General features: G+C 42.1%; 1 protein-coding gene across 2 annotated transcripts; it reads left to right on the forward strand.

The window, feature by feature from the left end:
• The first annotated feature begins 377 nt into the window (after positions 1-377).
• ZFP69B (ZFP69 zinc finger protein B) lies at positions 378-14764 on the forward strand. Of its 2 annotated transcripts, none has more exons than XM_025354989.1 (5): positions 378-445; positions 932-1356; positions 7448-7574; positions 8170-8265; positions 13483-14761. In XM_025354989.1, the coding sequence occupies exons 3-5, from the start codon at positions 7541-7543 to the stop codon at positions 14646-14648; spliced, it is 1296 nt and encodes a 431-aa protein (XP_025210774.1). In that variant the 5' UTR covers positions 378-445; positions 932-1356; positions 7448-7540; the 3' UTR covers positions 14649-14761. The 2 variants fall into 2 exon arrangements, with proteins under 2 accessions (XP_025210774.1, XP_025210769.1); XM_025354984.1 differs by lacking the exon at positions 378-445 and adding an exon at positions 4741-4826 and having other exon boundaries at positions 447-1356; positions 13483-14764.
• The last annotated feature ends 3829 nt before the right edge of the window (positions 14765-18593 follow it).

Genomic DNA, 18593 nt, shown 5'->3' on the forward strand with positions numbered 1-18593 from the left:
CACCAGTGTCGTTTCACCAAAAAACGTGATGCCGATGGCTCCCTTTTGTGAAGGGTTTCAAAGGCTCACCCTAAACGTTCACGTGCATTTTCCCAGCGGAGGAAAGATGGTTGTTCTTCATCAGAGTCTGCGGCCCAAGAACGCAGGCTCCTCCCGCAGGAGCCAGGCTGATGATGCTCGCAGGGATCGGATCCTGGGAGACCCTGAAAGGAGAGAACCCAGCGAGCACCGGTGGGGGCGTCTGCGCTCGCCGAGCGGCTCCCGGGGAGGACGCTGGGAACGATGCTCCGGGGAGAACGCTGGGAAAGATGCTCCGGACAGCCGCTGCGCAGGCGCACTGGGCCCCGGCTGCCCGCCGCGGCGCTACAAGGGAGCGTGGCGGCGCAGTGCCGGGACCTGGCCGCAACGGTGGGAAGGCGGGGCGTGCCGGCCCAGCGGGGAGAGGGTGAGCGGGTGGCTGTCCCGAGCTTGGGGAGCTGGGCGAGCCGGGAAGCGCGAGTTCCGCCCGCGGCCACCCTGTCGCGCGCGGTGCTCTCCGCAGCCCCGGAGTCGTGCTTAGACAAAGGCTGGGAGGGCAGGGCCGGGCGGGTCCCGCTCTGAGGGGAAGACTTAGCCTCTCATTCGGGGAGGAGGAGACGGGGTCTAGCGGTTTCGCGGTTTGCTACAGCCGACTAGGGAAAGAGCTGGGATTCCAAATCCCCGGCTACTTTACACATAATTACTGCCCCAAACAAAGAATTGGATTGTATTCATCTCTTTGTGCTTCCTGACACCTGCGCGGTGCTTTGAACTTTGTGGGCTGTGTCTGCTCACCGCCTCCGTGTATCGTTTGGAAACATTTTACAGTGATCCATATACGTTCTAGCGTTCCGCCCTATGACTGAGCCTCCTTGGTCCTTTGCTGATGCTAATGTCTTCTAGGCATCTGCAGGGGCTGCTGAGAGTAAATACTTGGCGCCTCCAGCTGCTGGCCGAGGAGACAGATGGAGCTCAAGTTGGGAGATGCGCCCTGAGAGCTGATGACAGACACAAGTCCAGATCTCGGATTTTGATACTGTATGTTCTCTGGGTTCCTGAGAGAGGACATTGAGGAGTAGGAGTCGGCGATTAAAGGAGATCGGTACAATTGGGAAGCCTCCTGTCAGAGGTTCCAGCAATTTCCTCGTCAGAGGTGGACAAGCCCTATGGGCTAAGACAGAGGGTCCTCAGAAAGGAGTGCAGACGCCGTCATGCTGCAGCAGCTCCTGATCACCCTGCCCACCGAGGCCAGCACGTGGGTGAAGTTGCATCATCCAAAGAAGGTCACGGAGGGGGTGGCCCTGTGGGAGGATGTGACTAAAATGTTTAAAGGAGAAGGTGAGAATAAACTGATGGGTGGGAGGGAGGAAAAGCAGCCCCCTCTAGTGTGAGACGGAATGAGTCACTTGAGTGGAAGCATCTCTTAGATGAATGGGTGGAAGGTTTCTGGAGTTCTTGATTGTGGCTCCTAGTCTGGGATTTTCCGAAATAGTAGTGGTCAGTTCAGCCTAGGACCAGTATTTCAGTGTCATGGTTATGTATATTATTTATTTTTATCCTTCCCATGGCCATGTGGGGCAGGATGGACTTAACCTGATTTTTCTTATTCTAACAGTGGGGAAATGTAAATCAAATGGGAGGCCTGCCGAGGGTCACACAGGAACTTAGTGGCTAGGTCAGAAGGAGAAGCAGCAGGGGAAGTACCAAGTAGGCCTGGAGTAACTTGTGCTAGAAAGCAAGGAAGAGCTTAAAGACTAATGGATATGTGTCAAAATAGGCCAGGTTTAAGGGTCTGTCACTCGACAGATTTGGGAAAGCTGAAGTATCCAAACTGATGGTAACACCTTGAATAAGTAAAATTCCACATGATCACCTTGACACTTAAAATAGAGAAAGATGGGGGGAATTTCATTTGCAAACATTGGAGGTAATTAATACACTGATTCCTTACTTTGAAAAATAGGTTATTATGGGAATGAATGATGCATTTGCCTTGCCTTTTAGATCCTCTTCAGCTGGGGAGGGAAAGCTTTTTACAGAAAATGCCTGCCAATAATAAAGGTAGAAAGAGGCCAGGTGTGCTGGCTCATGCCTGTAATCCCAGCAATTTGGGAGGCCGAGGCAGGCAGATTGCTTGAGACCAGGAATTTGAGGCCAAGAGTTTGAGACCAGCCTGGGCAACATGACAAAACCCTATCTCTACTAAAAATACAAATATTAACTGGGCGTGGTGGCGCATGCCTGTAATCCCAGCTACTCCAGAGGCTGAGGCACGAGAATCGCTTGAACCAGGAAAGCGGAGGTTTCAGTGAACTGAGATGGCGCCACTGCACTCCAGGCTGGGTGATAGAGCAAGACCTTGTCTTGGAAATAAATAAATAGATAAATAAATAAATGTAGAAAGAATGATAGACTCTTTTACCATAAATAAAATAATTGAAAGGTTAATGAGGAACAGATACTTACATGATATCAAAGTATTATTCCCTCAAATTACTTCCTAAATGGCAAAGAATGAACAGAATTTTCCAATGGTGAGGTGTGGTGGTCACAGTTTTAACCAAATGTCTCAGTAATGGGATAGCCGGGCATTTTATACTTTCCAGATACTGTAATATAAAGCACCTGGTACCACCTACAAGGTATTCCTACCAAAAATGTTTAACGTGATCCTAAATTAAATTTAAAGACTGAACTGCTGGTTTACAGAAAATACAGGGGATGGAGAAATAAGATAAACCCCACCTTGAGGATACAGTCAGACTGTTCTTGTATCTTAAAAAGACAACGTCATGAAGAAAGGGAAAGTACTTATTCTAGAGTAAAAGAGACTAGAAGTAACAACCACTTTGAATGTGTGAACCTTAATTCACTCCTGGTTTGGAAAAAATCCAGAATAAAAGTTGAGGAAACAGTTGAGGAAATGTGAATATGGACTGAATATTTAGATGATACTATGGAATTATTGTTAATTTTCATAGATGTAATAAATGGTATTGTGGTTATACAAGAGAAGATCCTTATTTGAAATCTTTAGGGATAAAGTATTATAATGCAGACAACTTTGAAATGCTTCAGAAAAAATGTAGATCGGTAAAGCAAATATGGTAAATATTAACAATTGTTGAATCTAGATGTGGATGTATGGATGTTCAATAGTCGTGATAAAAAGTTGGAGTAAAATACAAAGTTATTCATGTGCCTTAATTCCTAGTGCTTTTTTTTTTTTTTTTTTTTTGAGATAGAGTCTCGCTCTGTCACCCAAGCTGGAGTCCAATGGCGCGATCTTGGTTTACTGAAACCTCTGCCTCCCGGGTTCAAGTGATTCTCATGCCTCAGCCTCCCCAGTAGCTGGTATTACAGGTGTGCACCATGATACCCAGCTAAATTTTTTGTATTTTTAGTAGAGGTGGGGTTTCACCATGTTGGCCAGGCTGGTCTTGAACTCCTGATCTCAATGATCTGCCCACCTCGCCCGGCCTCTAGTGCATTTTTTTTTTTTTTTGAGACAAAGTCCTGCCTGCTCTGTCACCCAGGCTGGGGTGCAGTGGCGAGATCTTGCTCACTGCAACCTCCGCCTCCCCAGTTCAAGTGATTCTCCTGCCTCAGCCTCCCGAGTAGCTGGGATTACAGGCACCCGCCACCACACCCAGCTAATTTTTGTATTTTTAGTAGAGACGGGGTTATACTATCTTGGCCAGGCTGGTCATGAACTCCTGACCTCGTGATCCACTCACCTCAGCCTCCCAAAGTGCTGGGATTACAGGCGTGAGCCACTGCGGCCGGCCTGTAGTGCATATTTTTAATACCTCAAATTCTGCCAAAATTACTTAAATTCTAGAAAGCTGGCAGTGTGTTATGTGTAGCACTTTAGCAGATGGAAAAAAATGAGCAAGATACAGTTTCCATCCATACCCTCATTAATACTCAATTGAGAGAGATAATTATACACATAAAGTAAAAAGCAGCCTGAGATAGATACTAGAACAGATATAAAAACCAAGCTTTTGGGAAGCATAGGAGAGAATAAACTTTCTTCTCATTAAGGGTGTCTGGGAAAACTTTACTTGAACTGGGCCTGAAGGATATCTCAGTTTTTCACCAAATAGGATTTGGGTGGGGTACTATCCAGCTGTGTTCAAAGAATGGTACTAGGATTGTGTGGGTAGGTGTGTCCAGTGAATGAAGGATAATGTTTAGAGAAGATAATACTTAGAGAAGCCATGGACTGGTTGTGGAGGATCTTGAAATCTATGTTGATTAGCTGGGCATAGTGACACATGCCTGTAATCCCAGCTACTCGGGAGGCTGAGGCACAAGAATCTCTTGAATCTGGGAGGTGGAAGTTGCAGTGAGCTGAGATTATGCCACTGCCCTCCAGCCTGGGTGACAGAGAAAGACTCTGTCTCAAAATAATAATAATAATTTAAAAATAACAAGAAATCTATATTGAAGTGTTTGCATTTTTCTTTCTTGTCAGTGGGGAAACCTTTGAGGATTTTTGAACAAAAGATTGGCCTGAGAGATCTCTAAGACCATTGGGAAATATTAATGGTGAAAGCAGCTTACAGCACGTCCTCCTTATTAAGGAGGCCCTTGAGTCGCTCTAAATGTCCCTCTTTGTGAACGTTTTTGGGGAGAAGCCACACTGAATGGGTCTGTAGGCAGTTTCTCTGGGTGATTTGGGGCGATGCAAACCTCATGGCTCTTTTCCTTCCCCAGCTCTGCTGTCTCAGGATGCTGATGAGACCCAGGGAGACAGTTTAGACAGTAGAGTGGCCCTTGGACCCCTGACAGCAGAATCCCAGGTGGGTTGGAGTTTCTGGTCACTTTCTTGACATTGTTTCTCAGATTTTAAGAACACTGGAATTTGATTTTCTTTGACTCAACTTCCTGGATTGGCCTTTCTTTTTTTTCTTTTTTTTTTTTTTGAGATGGACAGTGGTGCGATCTCAGCTCACTGCAAGCTCTGCCTCCCAGGTTCATGCCATTCTTCTGCCTCAGACTCTCGAGTAGCTGGGATTACAGGTGCCTGCCACCATCCCCAGCTAATTTTTTGTATTTTTAGTAGAGACGGGGTTTCACCGTGTTAGCCAGGATGGTCTCAATCTGCTGACTTCGTGATCCACCCACCTCAGCCTCCCAAAGTGCTGGGATTACAGGCGTGAACCACCGCGCCCGGCTGATTGGCTTTTCTTAGCCTGTTCTTCATTAGAAAACCAGGCCACATCAGTTGATTTCACAGGTAATTTCCCCACCAGTAGTAACCTTCCACAGGAAACCTCTTTTTTTGCCAACCTCTAGCCATTTATCCAACAAATATATTGTGCTGAGGCCGCATGTGTGTGAGAGAGAAAGAGACAGAGAGGAGAAGTATGTAATGTAGTCCTTGCCCATGAAATTCACGTATCATCTGGGAGAAAGACAAACATGAGTCATTTTAAGTAACATTTAAAAGTCAACAGAATCAGTTTCTGATATTCTTGGAGATGTGTACACTTCATTGATGACCTTTAAGTGAGGATTTTTGGTCAAGTCCTAGAGCAGAACTGTAACTGAAAAAAGAAATGATTTTCTTTTCAGATTTCAGCTTTCAGAGAGGATACTGGCAGGTCATGAAGAGCATGAGCTAAATAGGCTAAGCAGAAAAGGAGGGAAGACTTCTAAGAGCAGTTTAACAGTGTGCCGTGTGTCCTAAAGGAAGTAATCAGAAAACTGATAGCACTGGCGAAACTCTGCACTACCAAACCCCAGAGGCATAGGGAAACTCAAGAAAATTAGAGAGTAGTCTGAGAAATAGAAAAGGGTATTATTAGAGAACAGAAGAGTTTTAAAGTGGAGTGATCTTGGCTCCCAAAATCACATGGTTTAATCATGTGTTTAAATCACAGGGTTTAATCCTATGTCTTTAACTTTTCTCAAATTCAGCTTTCTCATAGGTTAAATGTGGATGCTAACATTAGCCTAATAGGCCTGAAATGCATTTCAGAATTATTTACAATACAAAAAGCATTAAAATACTGTCTATACTTAGGGGATTTGTTGTTATTTCAGCCTTCCAGCATCTGAATTCTCTTAGCTTTTGGGAGGTTTTTTTTTAATTATTATACTTGAAGTTCTGGGATGCATGTGCAGAATGTGCAGGTTTATTCCATAGGTATACATGTGCCATGCTGGTTTGCTGCACCCATCAACCCATCATCTACATTAGGTATTTCTGCTAATGCTATCCCTCCCCTAGCCCCCATCCTCTGACACGCCCCAGTGTGTGATGTTCCCCTCCCTGTGTCCATGTGATCTCACTGTTCAACTCCCACTTATGAGTGAGAACATGAGGTGTTTTGTTTTCTGTTCCTGTGTTAGTTTGCTGAGAATGATGGTTTCTAGCTTCATCCATGTCCCTGCAAAGGACATGAACTCATCATTTTTTATGGCTGCATAGTATTCCATGGTGTATATGTGCCACATTTTCTTTATCCAGTCTATCATTGATGGGCATTTGGGTTGGTTCCAAAGTTTTGCTATTGTGAACAGTGCTGCAATAAACATATGTGTGCATGTGTCTTTATAGTAGAATTATTTATAATCCTTTGGGTATATACCCAGTAGTGGGATTGCTGGGTCAAATGGTATTGCTGGTTCTAGATCCTTGAGGAATCACCACACTGTCTTGCACAATTGTTGAACTAATTTACACTCCCACCAACAGTGTAACAGCGTTCCTATTTCTCCACATCCTCCCCAGCATCTGCTGTTCCCTGACTTTTTAATGATTGCCGTTCTAACTGGCATGAGATGGTATCTCATTGTGGTTTTGATTTGCATTTCTCTAACGGAGTATTTTTAAAAAATAATTGTCAAATGGTTATTTGTTTTTTGTAGCTCATACATAATAGACCCTTATACTTCTTACCCCAGCATGTCTATCTCTGTCCAGATGTCTTCATTATTAGGCAGAATTCATGCTCCCTCCAAAAATGTGCTGTTCTCTCATACTTTTATTATTAACAGAAAAACCTAGGTAAGGTTATTTTACCCATGCTAAAGTATTCTCATTTTAACCAATTCTTTCTGCCCAAGAAAAGTCCCTGTTTTCTCTTGTGGCCTTAGCCCCTTCTGAACTCCCCGCTTCCCCAAATACTCCTGAACTTTATTGTCTTTAATCAAAATTACTGTACACTGTACTGTGACCTTCTTTAATATTTCATGAATATTTTCCCTTCAGCCAGATTGTAAGTTGCAGAGGTAGCTTACACGTTTTATGCATTGTTTTATAACCTCCATTTTATGTAATCTATAATCATTATAATAAATTAAATGATTAGCAAGAGAGTATCCAGGAAAACTTGACTAGAATCTCTTAGCTTCTAGACAAGGTCAGAAAAACTTCCTGAAGTCTGGCTGAAAAGGAACGTATTTGATGTTCTAGGAACTATTAACCTTCAAGGACGTATCTGTGGACTTCACTCAGGAGGAGTGGGGGCAGCTGGCCCCTGCTCACCGGAATCTGTACCGGGAGGTGATGCTGGAGAACTATGGGAACCTGGTCTCAGTGGGTAAGGATGGGCTTCTCTTGAAAATAGAATGTACCGGCCGGGCGCGGTGGCTCACGCCTGTAATCCCTGCACTTTGGGAGGCCGAGGCGGGCGGATCACGAGGTCAGGAGATCGAGACCATCCTGGCTAACACGGTGAAACCCCGTCTCTACTAAAACACAAAAAAAATTAGCCGGGCGCGGTGGCGGGCGCCTGTAGTCCCAGCTACTTGGGAGGCTGAGGCAGGAGAATGGCGCGGACCCGGGAGGCGGAGCTTGCAGTGAGCCGAGATCGCGCCACTGCACTCCAGCCTGGGCGACAGAGTGAAGACTCCGCCTCAAAAAAAAAAAAAAAAAAAAAAAAGAAAATAGAATGTACCTATTGGATGAAAACCTTTGTTTCTAAATTAAGTGCTTTGTTTGGGGTTTGGGTTGTATATTAGAGGTTTTCTGTTTCCTTCTGAACACCCAGTCAGGATTGCTATGCTCTTTTCTGCTCTGTTCTTTCTACTCTACTCTGCTTTCTTTAGAAGGCCTGAATACCAAAGAACCATATTTAAATTCTTGGGATGGCTCTGTGATCTCAGCACATACAGTCTTTTCTTCCCCATAAACAGGATATCAGCTTTCCAAACCTGGCGTGATTTCCCAGTTGGAGAAAGGAGAAGAACCATGGCTGATGGAGAGAGAGATTTCAGGAGTACCAAGTTCAGGTAAGTGTAAGGCAGGTGGGGCCTTTGTGATGTCAGCCAGAGAATTCCCCTCAAGGCCTTGTCCAAGCTGTGGGGAAGACTGAGGCCCTGAGGATGGTACATTCAAGAAAGTTGATTCTGTTATCTCTATCACCCTTTTCCCACACTTGCATCTTCTCATTAGTCTCTCTGGAGTCAGAGGAAAAGAGATGCCTTTCTCATCAGGGTTAACCTTCATCATTTCTTTTGATCTGACTTTCATGATTTTTACCTCTTTCCCAGTATTCTAAACCTTGCTCTGATCATAGTTTCTTTCCCATGTACATTTAGATTTACACAGGTCTCTCCTCGTTAAACACAGTCCACTTCACTGGACTCTCATGTCATTTTACCATCGGTTTCACTTTCAATGATTTCATTTTCAATATTTTTTCTAATCCTTATTCTGTGATCACAGTTTCAATTGTAACTCTCTCATTTTAACTTGTGTAATTTAACTTTTCATGCCAGAAAATGTATGGCTCTTTGAGAAATCAAACACAGAATTCGTTCTTAGCAGATCCAGTGGATTTTAACAGTCTTCGTTAACATTTAAGTTCAGTAATAATGACAGTATTTACCTGGGTTCTCTGAAGGATAGTTGGGTTCTCTGTGAGTCCCACATTAGCTCTGTCTTAGAAATGAGGAAAAGGAGGCTGATTAAAAAATGTACACAGGGCAGTTAGCTACTACTTGGTAGACTCAGTATCTTAATTCTAATCATTCTGACACCACAGTTTGTGTGTTCTTATGGCACTATTTTACATGGCTGCATTAGATTATACATATAGTCCTTGTCACCTTAATATCCTTTCCTCTATCAACTAGTTTAATAATTTTTGTCTCCTCTATTTCTCTTATTGCTTTTTCAGTGCTTCTCATCAGTGTCTTTTTTAATGCAGATACATGATTTCTGCCTAGGTCAGGATATGAACTTATTCCTTGATCATATACTGATCTGGAGAAATTGTTTTTTTTTTTTTTTTTCTTTTTTGAGACAGAGTCTTGCTCTGTCACCCAGGCTGGAGTGCTGTGGTACAGTTTTGGCTCACTGCAACCTCCACCTCCTGGGTTCAAGCAATTCTCCTACCTCAGCCTCCCAAGTAGCTGGGATTACAGGTGTGAGTCACTGTGCCCGGCTAATCATTTTTGTATTTTTAGTAGAGACAGGGTTTCACTATGTTGGCCAGGCTGGTCTCAAACTCTTGGCCTCAAGTGATCTGCCTACTTGGCCTCCTAAAGTGCTAGGATTACAGGCATGAGCCACTGCAGTGGGCCCTGGAGAAATTGTTTAGGTCACTGGACAGTTCCTTTTCATCTGGTGATTCAGAAGGATTCTTCTGCCTGTGGCTCCTCTATCCCCCAGGGTTTCCTCATCATCTGCATTTAGACAACATAGAATAAGTGAGGAGTTATAATAGAATAAGCAAAGGAGTTCATTTGGGAGGTTTTTATGGGCCGGTCTGTGGTGGTTCACATCACTTTCACTTTCACTTTCATTCTGGTAACAGGAGAGACCTTCATGACTTCACTCAATCTAATTCAAGGGAGATTGGGAAATATAATCTAGTTGTATGTCCAAAATTGGGGAGAACAGAGTTTAGGGAATAACCAGCAGTCTCTGCCACGATTTCTGAGGAACCTTTGTCTTTTTTACACTGCTGTTCTATTTCTGTACAAACTCCCACAGATGCTTTGTGATGGTTTCAACTATTCCTTCCATGCCCATATTCTCCTTTTTTCATCTTTGTTTTATATATCCAATGAACCCTATTCTTACATATCTCTGGCATTTACGACATCTCCACATAGAAGCACTGTACTTCACACCCAGTACATCCAAAAACAGAAGCCATCTCATCTAAACAAGTTTCTCATCCTAACCTCCCTGTTCTTTCAGTCTCTAGAAATCATGATATCATCAAGAACATTAAGCAGGTTTTCGACTCTGTTTTTCCCCGGTTCCCTACAGTTTTTTCCTTAATATTACCTGTTTGATCCGCTTGTACTGTTCATCTGTGTTGAGGCAACACTAAGGCACATTTCCATCATTTTATGCCTGAGTTATTAAACTTTCAAGTTGCATTTGCTGATGTCTTACTTTATTTTTCTGAATCTTCTTGAATGTTACTGCCAAATTTGGCCACTTGAAATACCACATTTATCTTGCTTTTGCCTTTAAAAGAAAAATTAAACATCTCCCTATTCCCTGTAATCAGTGATCTAAACATCTCTGCTTGCTTTTTAAGCTGACTCCAAAATTTATTCAGCTATTTCTGAGCTCTTTTTATGTGTTGTTACTAAAGTGAGGTTAGAAATACTAAGGAATAAGATTTTTTTTGTGAACAGGAAGTATTGGTGCTTTAGGTTGGCAGAGCCCAAAATGGATGGATAGGAATAGTAAGGGTAAATATCAGAGAAACTCCTTCATCCAAAAATTTTATGCCAGGTATACTATGAATAAAATATATATTCTCTATCCTTAAAGATTTTACAGAGTAATTAACATTTTATCACAAATTGAGAAGCCATTTTCTACCTCTTATATTGGCAAAAATTATGAAGGTTGATCAAATCCAGTGAGTATGCAGGGAAAGGCACCCATATTTGCTGAGTGTGCACACATCCACAACCCATCAATTTCTCTAGTAAAGCCAATGAAATACTGACAGGAGTATAGAAACATTTATGTATAATGATGTACTATGGTGTAATTTTATAACAGTGAAAAATTGGAGACAAGTGAAATGTTTTTCAGTAGGGACAAGTCAAATTATGTTATGTCCATGCAGTAGAATGCAATGCAGTTGTAGAAAAAATAAGATAGCCTAGCTAGGTGGTTTACATTGTCTTCTCAGCAACTCAGAAGGCTGAGACAGGAGAATCACTTGAGTTGAGAAGTTGGAGACCAGCCTGAGCAACATAGCATGATCCCATCTCTAAAATATAATAATAATTTAAAAAATTTTTAAATAAAGAATGAGATAAAACTTAATGTACAGATATAAAAAGAGGCCCATAAAGATGTAGACTTAAGGCTGGGTGTGGTGCCAATAACAAAGGTAGAAAGAGGCGAGGCATAATGGCCAACACCTGTAATCGCAGCACTTTGGGAAGGTGAGGCAGGCGGATCACTTGAGGTCAGGAGTTCGAGACCAGCCTGACCAACACAGCAAAACCCCATTTCTACTAAAAGTACAAAAATTAGCGGCCAGGCGTGATGACTCATGCCTGTAATCCCAGCACTTTGGGAGGCCGAGGCAAGCAGATCACAATGTCAAGAGGTTGAGACCATCCTGGCCAACATGGTGAAACCCCGTCTCTACTAAAAATACATAAATTAGCTGGGTGTGGTGGCGCATGCTTGTAATCCCAGCTACTTGGGAGGCTGAGACAGGAGAATCACTTGAACCCGGGAGGCAGAGCTTGCAGTGAGCAGAGATCGCGCCACTGCACTCCAGCCTGGCAACAGAGCGGGACTCTGTCTCAAAAAAAAAAAAAAAAAAAAAAAAATTAACCAGGTGTGGTGGCACATGCTTGTGACCCCAGCTACTCAGGAGGCTGAAGCAGGAGAATTGCTTGAATTTCAGATGCGGAGGTTGCAGTCAAGATCGCACCACTCCACTCCAGCCTGGGTGACACAACGAGACTCTGTCTCAAAAAAAAAGATATAGAGGCCGGGCGCGGTGGCTCAAGCCTGTAATCCCAGCACTTTGGGAGGCTGAGACGGGCGGATCACGAGGTCAGGAGATTGAGACCATCCTGGCTAACATGGTGAAACCCCGTCTCTACTAAAAATACAAAAAACTAGCCGGGCGAGGTGGCGAGCGCCTGTAGTCCCAGCTACTCGGGAGGCTGAGGCAGGAGAATGGCGTGAACCCGGGAGGCGGAGCTTGCAGTGAGCTGAGATCTGGCCACTGTACTCCAGCCTGGGCGACAGAGCGAGACTCCGTCTCAAAAAAAAAAAAAAAAAAACAAAACAGATGTAGATATGTATATGATTTTTTTTTTTGCACAGATGTATATTTAAGACCATATATACAAATGCATAATTCACATATACATTTTGGTGGGAAATGCATGAATAGAGACATTTCAGAATCCTCAACCACTGGAGGGAATTTTATCCCAGTTAGGGAGATGCTATCCTTTGTTAAAAGTCAGTGCATTCCTACATTATTCAGTGTTTTATTTAGTGTTTAAAAGTATTTGAGATACCTTTTAAAATACTTTTTTTGTAAATAAAGAAAATTTTGTCATAGAAATATGGGCTTGAGATGATATGATGTTAGAATCCTATCTTCCACCCAGGCATGGTGGCTTACACCTGTAATCCTAGCACTTTGGGAGGCTGAGGCAGGTGGATTGCTTGAGCTCAGGAGTTTGAGACCAGCCTGGGCAATATGGTGAAAACTCCTCTCTACAAAAAATGCAAAAACTAGCCAGGTGTGGTTGCATGTGCCTGAAGTTCTAGCTACCTGGGGGACTGAGGTGGGAGGACTGCTTGAGCCTGGTAAGTTGAGGCTGCAGTGAGCCATGATCACGCCACTGCACTCCAGTCTGGGTGACAGAGTGAGAGACCCTGTCAAAAACAATATTCTATCTTCCTTGATCTTATCTTCTGATATTTGCTCTTATTGTCTTATTAGTTTATTTCCTCTTGCACTTCACATGGATGAGCTCCTCCTAATTTCCTAAAGTCATTTTACATACTTTTTTCTTTGAGACAGAGTCTTGCTCTGTTGACTAGGCTGGAGTGCAGTGGTGTGATTACAAGCTGAGATGTGAAGTGATCCTCCCAACTCAGCCTCCCAAGTAGCTAGGACTACAGGCACACACCACCATGCCTGGTTTGTTTGTTTGTTTGCTTGTTTGTTTTTGTAGAGACAGGTCTCTTTATGTTGCCCAGGCTGGTCTTGAACTCCTGGGCTCAAGCGATCCTCCTGCCTCAGCCTCCTAAAGTACTGGGATGATAAGCATGAGCCACTGCACCTGGCCCACCTTACATACTTCTAACAGCTTCTTTTCTCTACTTCACTTGCATTCATATCAGCTCTCAAGGTGGCAGAATCACATTTGAAGACAATCCAAAACTCCTGTACCTAGTAATATATATTTTGTCCTCCCATTCTCACTGTGGCAATTAATTTTTTAAAGTGCAGGGAATATGGGTCATTTTTATTTTTTTATTTCTTTCAGACTTGGAGAGCAAAACAAAAACCAAAGAGTCAGCCTTACAGAATGATATTTCATGGGAAGAATTACATTGTGGCCTAATGATGGAAAGATCTACAAAAGGAAGCACCATGTATTCCACCTTGGGAAGAATCTCCAAATGTAATAAGCTAGAAAGCCAACAAGAGAACCAAAGAATGGGTGAGGGGCAAATCCCCTTGATGTGCAAGAAAACATTCACTCAGGAGACAGGCCAAGAATCTAATAGATTTGAGAAAAGAATTAATGTGAAGTCAGAAGTTATACCAGGACCAATAGGTCTTCCAAGTAAAAGAGATCGTAAATATGACACATCTGGAAAGAGAAGCAGATACAACATAGATTTAGTTAATCATTCAAGGAGTTACACAAAAATGAAAACCTTTGAATGTAATATTTGTGAAAAAATCTTCAAACAGCTTATTCACCTTACTGAACACATGAGAATTCATACCGGGGAGAAACCTTTCAGATGTAAGGAATGTGGAAAAGCCTTTAGCCAAAGTTCATCTCTTATTCCACATCAGAGAATTCATACTGGTGAGAAACCCTATGAATGTAAGGAATGTGGGAAAACCTTCAGACATCTTTCATCACTTACTCAACATGTTAGAATTCATACTGGGGAGAAGCCCTATGAATGTAGGGTATGTGAGAAAGCCTTCAGCCAAAGCATTGGACTGATCCAGCATTTGAGAACTCATGTTAGAGAGAAACCTTTTACCTGCAAAGACTGTGGAAAAACGTTTTTCCAGATTAGACACCTTAGGCAACATGAGATTATTCATACTGGTGTGAAACCCTATATTTGTAATGTATGTAGTAAAACCTTCAGCCATAGCACATACCTAACTCAACACCAGAGAACTCATACTGGAGAAAGACCATATAAATGTAAGGAATGTGGGAAAGCCTTTAGCCAGAGAATACATCTTTCTATCCATCAGAGAGTCCATACTGGAGTAAAACCTTATGAATGCAGTCACTGTGGGAAAGCCTTCAGACATGATTCATCCTTTGCTAAACATCAGAGAATTCATACTGGAGAAAAACCTTATGATTGTAATGAGTGTGGAAAAGCCTTCAGCTGTAGTTCATCCCTTATTAGACACTGCAAAACACATTTCAGAAATACCTTCAGCAACGTATGAAATATACTAAATATACTAAACATCAAAGAATCTATGTTGGAGCAAAAGATTCAAAATCAGTGGTTCCCTGATTTTTTTATTTCCAAAAACACATTTAAAAAAATGGTTTGGCACAATGTTACCAACTATTATTTTTGCCATATTAAAAGCACAACCACCTATTATCAGCATTGTTTCAGAAAAGAAAGGACATTTTAATATTTTAAAATGTAGAAACATTTCCCCCCTCCTTTTTTTTTTTTTTTTTTTTTTTTGAGATGGAGTCACCCTGTCACCTGGCCTGGAGTGCAGTGGCTTGATCTTGGCTCATTGCAACCTCCACCTCCTGAGTTCAAGCAATTCTCCTGCCCCAGCCTCCCGAGTAGCTGGGATTACAGGCGCCCGCCACCACACCTGGCTAATTTTTGTATTTTTAGTAGAGACAGGGTTTCACCATGTTGGCCAGGCTGGTCTTGAACCATTGACTTCAGGTGATCTGCGCATCTCAGCCCTCCAAAGCACTGGGATTACAGGTGTGAGCCAGCATGCCTGCCCCCCATCCCCCTGCCTTTTTTAAAAGACAGTTTCTTGGGAGGCTGAGGCAGGTGGATCACGAGGTCAGAAGATCGAGACCATCCTGGCTAACATGGTGAAACTCGGTCTCTACTAAAAATACAAAAAAAAAAAAAAATTAGCCAGGCGTGGTGGCAAGCACCTGTAGTCCCAGCTACTCGGGAGGCTGAGGCAGGAGAATGGCATGAACCCGGGTGGCGGAGCTTGCAGTGAGCTGAGATCGCACCACTGCACTCCAGCCTGGGCGAAAGACCGAGACTCCATCTCAAAAAAAAAAAAAAAAAAAAAGACAGTTTCACTCTTGCCCAGTCTGGATTGCAGTGATGTAATCATAGTTCACTGCAGCCTCAAACTCCTGGGCTCAAGCAGGCTTCCTGTCTCAGCCTCCCAAGTAGCTAGGACTACAGATGTGCACCACTATGTCTGGCTAAAATTATTATTATTATTATTATTATTATTATTATTTGTAGAGACAGTCTCACTATGTTGCTGGGCTGGTCTCAAACTCCTGGCTCCAAGCAGTTCTCCCACCTCAGTCTCTCAATATGCAGCGATTACAGACATGAGGCACCATGTCTGGCCAGGGACAGCCTTTTATATTATGTCAGCTTTATGACAAATGCCCACATTTGTCTTTACTTTTCTCAATTCACTATGTGCCAGTGAAATTTCATGACATGTTAGTGATCTGTGGATTGACTTTTGAGAAACACTGTTTTAAATATCCCTTTAATAAATCAGAATAAAATATAATACAGCCTTTTACTCTAGCCCTTTATATGGCTAGAAGAGGTGGAAATTAAAATGTTGATTCTCATTTCTAGAAGAAAAAATGTTAAAGGGAGTTTTCTAGAATTGATCGATAACTTACTGTACATGAGATACTTATTTATATTTTTAATTTTTCTATAGAGCAAGAATTGGCAAACTTTCTGCAAAGGGCCAGATAGTAAATACGTTAGGTGTTGTGGGCCATGGGGTCCCTGTCACAACTATTCAATTTCCCCAATTTAGTACAAAAATAGCCAGAGACAATATATAAACTAAAGTATCTGAACCTTGGCACTGCCAATATTTTGGACTGGATCATACTTTGCTATAGGAACTGCCCTGTGCATCCTGGGATGTTTAGGGGCATCCTTGGCTTCTACCCACAAGATGCCAGCATTCAATGCTGATAGCTGCCCCTCCCCCAGTTGTGGCAGCCAAAAATGTCTCCAGACATTGCCAGGTGTACCTGGAGGCCAAAATTGTCCCTGGTTGAGACCCACTGATGAATGTGTGCAATAGTGGTTCCCATAAACTGCATTTAAAAAACAGCTGTTAGGTTTCATTTGGCTCAAGGGTTGTCATTTTTCACTCTCCCCCCATAGAGTATGTAAAATGATTAGAAATGACAACAGACTATCATTTAGTATCAGATTAGTATGTGTATATGCCATAAATTATTTCCTTAGTAATTCCTTTAGTATTTTGTTGCAATAATTCTTTAAACACTACATTTTTAATACTGTCTTGGAGCCTAGGAATTATTTTTGGAGATATTTATGCAGACTTCCATCTATAATGATGGGTTTTTTATTGTTAGTCCATAAATATTTTGAGATGTATCTCTAAAAAACAAGCACTCTGAAAACATAACCACAATGCCATTATTATACCTACAAAAATTAACCACAATTCCTTAAAATAATGATGTCTTTTTGAAGACAGATATATTGAGACTTCATTCTGGGGAGAAACTTTTCGTATAACTGTATTTAACTTTTCCTTTGCCAAGCATACAATATTAGACTTGAAATACACTTTGTATCACGTGGAAGTGTCTCTTACGATAGCCCCTAGAACAACACATCAAGAGGCCCACCAAAGAGGACCAGAGAAAGATGACTGCAGGAGCCATACTCAGGCAGGGAAATATGGAGAGAAAGTGGAGGAATTGGCTCCTAATGCTTCACTATACTTAATGAAATAGATACTCCATCCTTACAGACATAATTGGAAGTAAGTCAAGTTCAAATTCTTACTGTTTTATGTGGAGAAAGAACAAAAACATGAGTATTGTAAGTGTGAATTATCCAAAGTAAAGCTATAAATCCAGAATATATACCAGTATCTCTAGAATTTTTTATGTTACTACATTTACTTAAAAAAAAAAAAAAAAAAAAAAGCTGGCTTCTAACTCTTAAGTCCTGTATGACTTTGATGGACAGAAAAAGAGTGGGGGTATACACTGTTTCTTAAAATTGTTCTGCCATGTTTCTATGCTCTTAGAGTTCCCAATAATTTGAATTTCTCCAATTCCTCATTTCCCTGAAAGACATGACTATGACTTTTCTCTATAGTTCCTGCCTCAATGATCTCATACAGTCTTTGGCTTAAAATACCATCTCTGTTTAACAACTGCCAGATTCACATCTCCAGCCCAGACCTCTCCCGAACTCCAGCCTTATTCTAACCTTTGGGCCGTTTCACTAGCTGTTGCAGATGTCCTATACCCTGACCTTCTCATCTTTGCTCAATTGTTGCCTTCTTACTGAAGCCTGTCCTGTCTATACTATTTAATTCTGCAGCTGTCTGCCTTCCAAATCAAGAAAATCCCATACCCTTTCACCTGCTCTATGTTTTTCATATCACCTATCACCTTCTAACACCCTAGATACCTCACATATTTATGTTTATTGTTTACTGTTGTTTTCCCCGGCCGTAATGTAAGCTCCATGGGTGCAGGGGCCTTTGTTTTGTTCACTGATGTATCACAAGTGCCTAAAACAGTGCCTGGCACACAGAAGGGACTCAGTAAATATGTATTGAATGGTTTTGATTTGAACCGAATTGAACTATGTATTCATTATGAAAATAAAGAAATGTAATCCATATACTTTCCTACCTACATTTTATATGTGAGAAAATATTTTGTGTTTGTTTCCTTTTTCTTTTCTGTACAAGTGGACCAACATTTGAGAATCACATACCTTTGAGAATCATAACTGACATACTTTAAGATAAAAGGGTACTTCTAAGTTAATTTGGTTTGGTTGTTTTTGTTTGTTGAGACAAAGTCTCACTACGTTGCTCAGGCCGGAGTACAGCAGCATGATCATGGCTCATTGTGGCCTCAACTTTCTGGGCTCAAGTGATCCTCCCACCTCAACAACCCGAGTAGCTGAGACTACAGGCACATACCACCACACCTGGCTAATTTTTGTATTTTTTGTAGAATGGAGTTTTGCCATGTTTCGCAGGCTGGTCTCAAACTCCTGAGCTCAGGCAATTATCTGCCTCAGCCTCCAAAACTGCTGGAATTACAAGCATGAGCCACTATGCCCAGCCTAATTTGTTTAAAATGCATTTAAATATGGCTGATTAACAACATGAGTTTATCTTTATTTC

The sequence above is a fragment of the Theropithecus gelada genome, chromosome 1 (assembly GCF_003255815.1).
Source record: "Theropithecus gelada isolate Dixy chromosome 1, Tgel_1.0, whole genome shotgun sequence".
In the NCBI taxonomy this organism is placed as follows: Eukaryota; Metazoa; Chordata; class Mammalia; order Primates; family Cercopithecidae; genus Theropithecus; species Theropithecus gelada.